The 3,505-nt window shown below is 34.8% G+C and overlaps 1 protein-coding gene across 1 annotated transcript; it reads left to right on the top strand.

Moving 5' to 3' along the window:
- Positions 1 to 714: 714 nt before the first annotated feature.
- On the top strand, positions 715 to 2,526 carry LOC124936037 (uncharacterized serine-rich protein C215.13-like). The gene has a single exon (XM_047476486.1). It carries the CDS (start codon positions 861 to 863, stop codon positions 2,112 to 2,114), a length of 1,254 nt encoding a protein of 417 aa, XP_047332442.1. The 5' UTR covers positions 715 to 860; the 3' UTR covers positions 2,115 to 2,526.
- Positions 2,527 to 3,505: the final 979 nt, after the last annotated feature.

Raw genomic sequence — 3,505 nt, 5'->3', positions numbered from 1 at the left:
TGCTAATAAGAGAAATGATTAAGAGAAAGAATTTGGGAGACAGAATGACGATTAATTGACCAAAAAAATATTAAAATTTATCTCTTCTCTCTCCTCGCCCTTTTATCTTTTTTCTAACTAGTGATAATAGTGACAAATCATTTTCTCTCCAAAATTCTCCCCCTTTAGGTTTACTTCAATATGACTTGCGTCTGCACTATCGTTAATGACTGTGTCGGTATATGCAATGAATGTATTATTCATGATGTAAATTTTGACTTTTGTTAGATCTTACTTTTGTGATTGGTTTAGAGATGTTTGTATTCTGAAATCAAAATTTTACCGTTAAAAATTGTGTCGATATGTAATAAATATGTTATTCATTACCTAAATGTTAACTGACCAAGATTTTATTAAACTAACCCAAACATATGTATAACTTATAATTTTGTTTTCATTTTAAATAAATTTATCACATTCCTATTCTTATTATTATAATAAAATTGTCATAATTTAAATTAATAATTAAAATCTTGCATGATTGTGTTATATTCTCATATAAATATCTCTTAATAGTATAATAAAAATAGTATCACTTAATTATTTTAATAAATAAACAAAGTATCTAGAAAACTTGACCAAAATTTGACTAATATCCAGATGTCAAAAAGTAATTGGTAAGGAATTGCTTCACCCTCCTCCTTCTTACTCAAGACCACCTGCAATCCCAACAAACCCTAGCAACCTTCCACTCCGGGCCAACCCGCTTTCTTCAACCCACTTTCTCTCTCTCCTATATACATCTCTTTCACTGCAGCATTTCAAATCTGTCAACTCTAGATTCCATTTTCCACATATATACCGTTGCATGGTCACCGGAGATGGCTTCAGCTTGTCTAAACAACGTCGGAATACCAACGGAAAACTTTCACGACTGTTCAGTTGCATACGAATGGTTGAGTCCTCGTATCTCATTAAGCCGCGACGGTGACAAGACGACGACGACGACGAACGAAACGTCTACGCATACGGAGATGATCAACGAGCCAGATCTGGAATGTTCTCTTCAAGATTTTGGAGAATTTGAGTTTAGACTTGAAGAAGATCCTGTAACAATGCTTCCCGCCGATGAACTATTCGCCGACGGTAAACTCGTTCCGTTACATCTCTCATTCTCTAAACTATCTTTACCACCTTCGATTGATGATTCATCGGAAGTTAGATCAGAATCTCCCCGGAGGAGAACTGGCGTAGCTAATACAGTAGATCCTTTCTTGTTTTCTCCGAAAGCACCGAGATGTTCTAGCCGGTGGAAGGATCTATTAGGTTTTAAGAAGTTTTATCAAAACAACAATGCCAAGTCCGATAAATCTGCGCTGTCTTCGTCCTCCTCGGCCCAATCTAATACCAACGGATCAAAATCTCGAAGGATTTTTCTTCATCGGAGTTCTAAATCATCAGTCGTGGCTGCCATTGATTCATCAATAAACCTTCCTTTACTTAAGGACCCAGATAGCGAATCATCATCTGGTTGCATATCATCTCGTCTATCACTCTCATCTTCATCTTCAAGTCACGAACATGATGAAATGCCAAGACTTTCACTCGATTCAGAAAAACCCATCCTTTCTAGAACAACAACAACAACGACAACAACAGCACCAACAACTAATTCATCTGTCTGTTCAAACCCACCTCCAAAAGTAAGAGTAATGAGACAGAAAGGCTCGTCATCAGAAAATCCAACAAGGGCAAGTCGGCGAACAGCAGCTCCGGCGACGGATTCATCATCAGTTGACAGCCCGCGAATGAACTCATCGGGTAAAGTGGTGTTCCAAAGCCTGGAAAGGAGCTCGAGTAGTCCAAGTACATTCAACGGTGGTCCTAGATTGAAGCTTCGGGGAATGGAAAGGTCATATTCAGCTAATCTACGTGTGACACATGTCCTAAATGTCCCCGTATGTTCACTTTCAAAGTCCAGTGTATTTGGTTTTCCACTATTCTCTTCACCCCAAAAACGTGAAGTCATGGTCGGTAGCCCTACGATTGGAGCTGGTGCTGGTGGTGGTGTTAACAGATCTAGAGGAGGCGCCCAACATTATCATCAACCCAGTAATCGATCAGATCGGACTTAACTTCATCATCCAGGTTGGTTGGTCTTTAATTAACCTTGCCTTGCATGATCCATTAATCCCTTTTTCTACGGATCTTAGCTTGTTTCATTTTCCGGCATTAATTAATTAATCAATCTAGACACTGTGAGGTAGTACTAGTAGTTGTAGGGTAGGGGGGGTTGGTTCATCTTAATGGGGTCTGGTGGGTCTAGCTTTTTACCCCCAACCCAGCCTAGGGAATGCAATTATGTGTGCTTTGGCGGGTTTTTCTTTATCTTTTGCATCAATTTCATTTTGGGTTTTTGAGCTCTGCTGGTTATGGCTGGCTAATACTGAGTCCTGACAATAGCATGTGTTATGTGTCATGGCTGGCTTCTGTGCTACTGTTACTGCTGTTGTTGTATTATTATTATTATGCTTGTGAATATCTATCTATCTATGCATCCATTCAGTCTATTATTAATAAGCTTTTATTACCTACCCATTCTACCATTTTCGAATTCTTGTTTCACAAAACAAGAAATACAGCATCTTTAGGTTTTTCTGTACATTTTTGGTAGTAGATGATGATGATGATGATGACGTGAATGTTCAAAAATATCTGATATCCTGCTTCCCACTTTTGTGTTCATTTTATGAATCTTAAGTAATACAGGATAAACACTATACATGTCAATCGGATCGGATAAGGGATAGTTTTTTACTTTCTCTTTACTGTTAGAGTGAGGGTTACCTTTATAGTTATTTTATTTTATGTAATCTCATTAGTGTACGGAACTTGGGGATTAATAGTTATACACTTCAAAACTGAGTTTTCGGGATAAAATTCAGTTTTTATTCTAAAATTAAATATTTTATTAACTATCAAATCAAATAATTTTATTATTTAAATATCAAAATTATTCTCTAATTTTATCATCTCTCTAAACTATCATTCTCTCACTTACACCATATTTTATAAACTAAATTAGTTTTTAAATTTTAAAAACTAATTTTTTACCAAACAAAAGCTTTTAGGATAAAACCTAGGTAAAACAAAAAAACTTTTTCCTCAAACAAAATATTAAAAGAATGAGACCTCTATCTTTATGGCCGAGACAGGCGATAAGAAGAATCCGAACTACCAAAATCATCTTTCTAAAGTGCCTAACTTTTTACTTTGGTGATTCTCGGTTCTCACGGTTACTATTTATAAAAAAAGTAAAAAATAATTATGATAAAATTATATAAAAGGATTTTTGATATAATATAATATTAAAAATTTATATTATAATACAGAAATAATTTTATTATAAATTTCAAGAATAAATAAATATATTTGTTATAGTGTATATCTAATTTTGTTTATTAGGGTTTGTTTGGATTTGAATTTTTTAAATAATTTGAATTATTTAAAAAATAATGATTAGGAA

This window comes from Impatiens glandulifera, chromosome 4 (genome assembly GCF_907164915.1).
Source record: "Impatiens glandulifera chromosome 4, dImpGla2.1, whole genome shotgun sequence".
Classification (NCBI taxonomy): domain Eukaryota; kingdom Viridiplantae; phylum Streptophyta; class Magnoliopsida; order Ericales; family Balsaminaceae; genus Impatiens; species Impatiens glandulifera.
The sequence above is the reverse complement of the archived record's forward strand: the minus strand, read 5'-3'. Positions and strand labels throughout refer to the sequence as shown.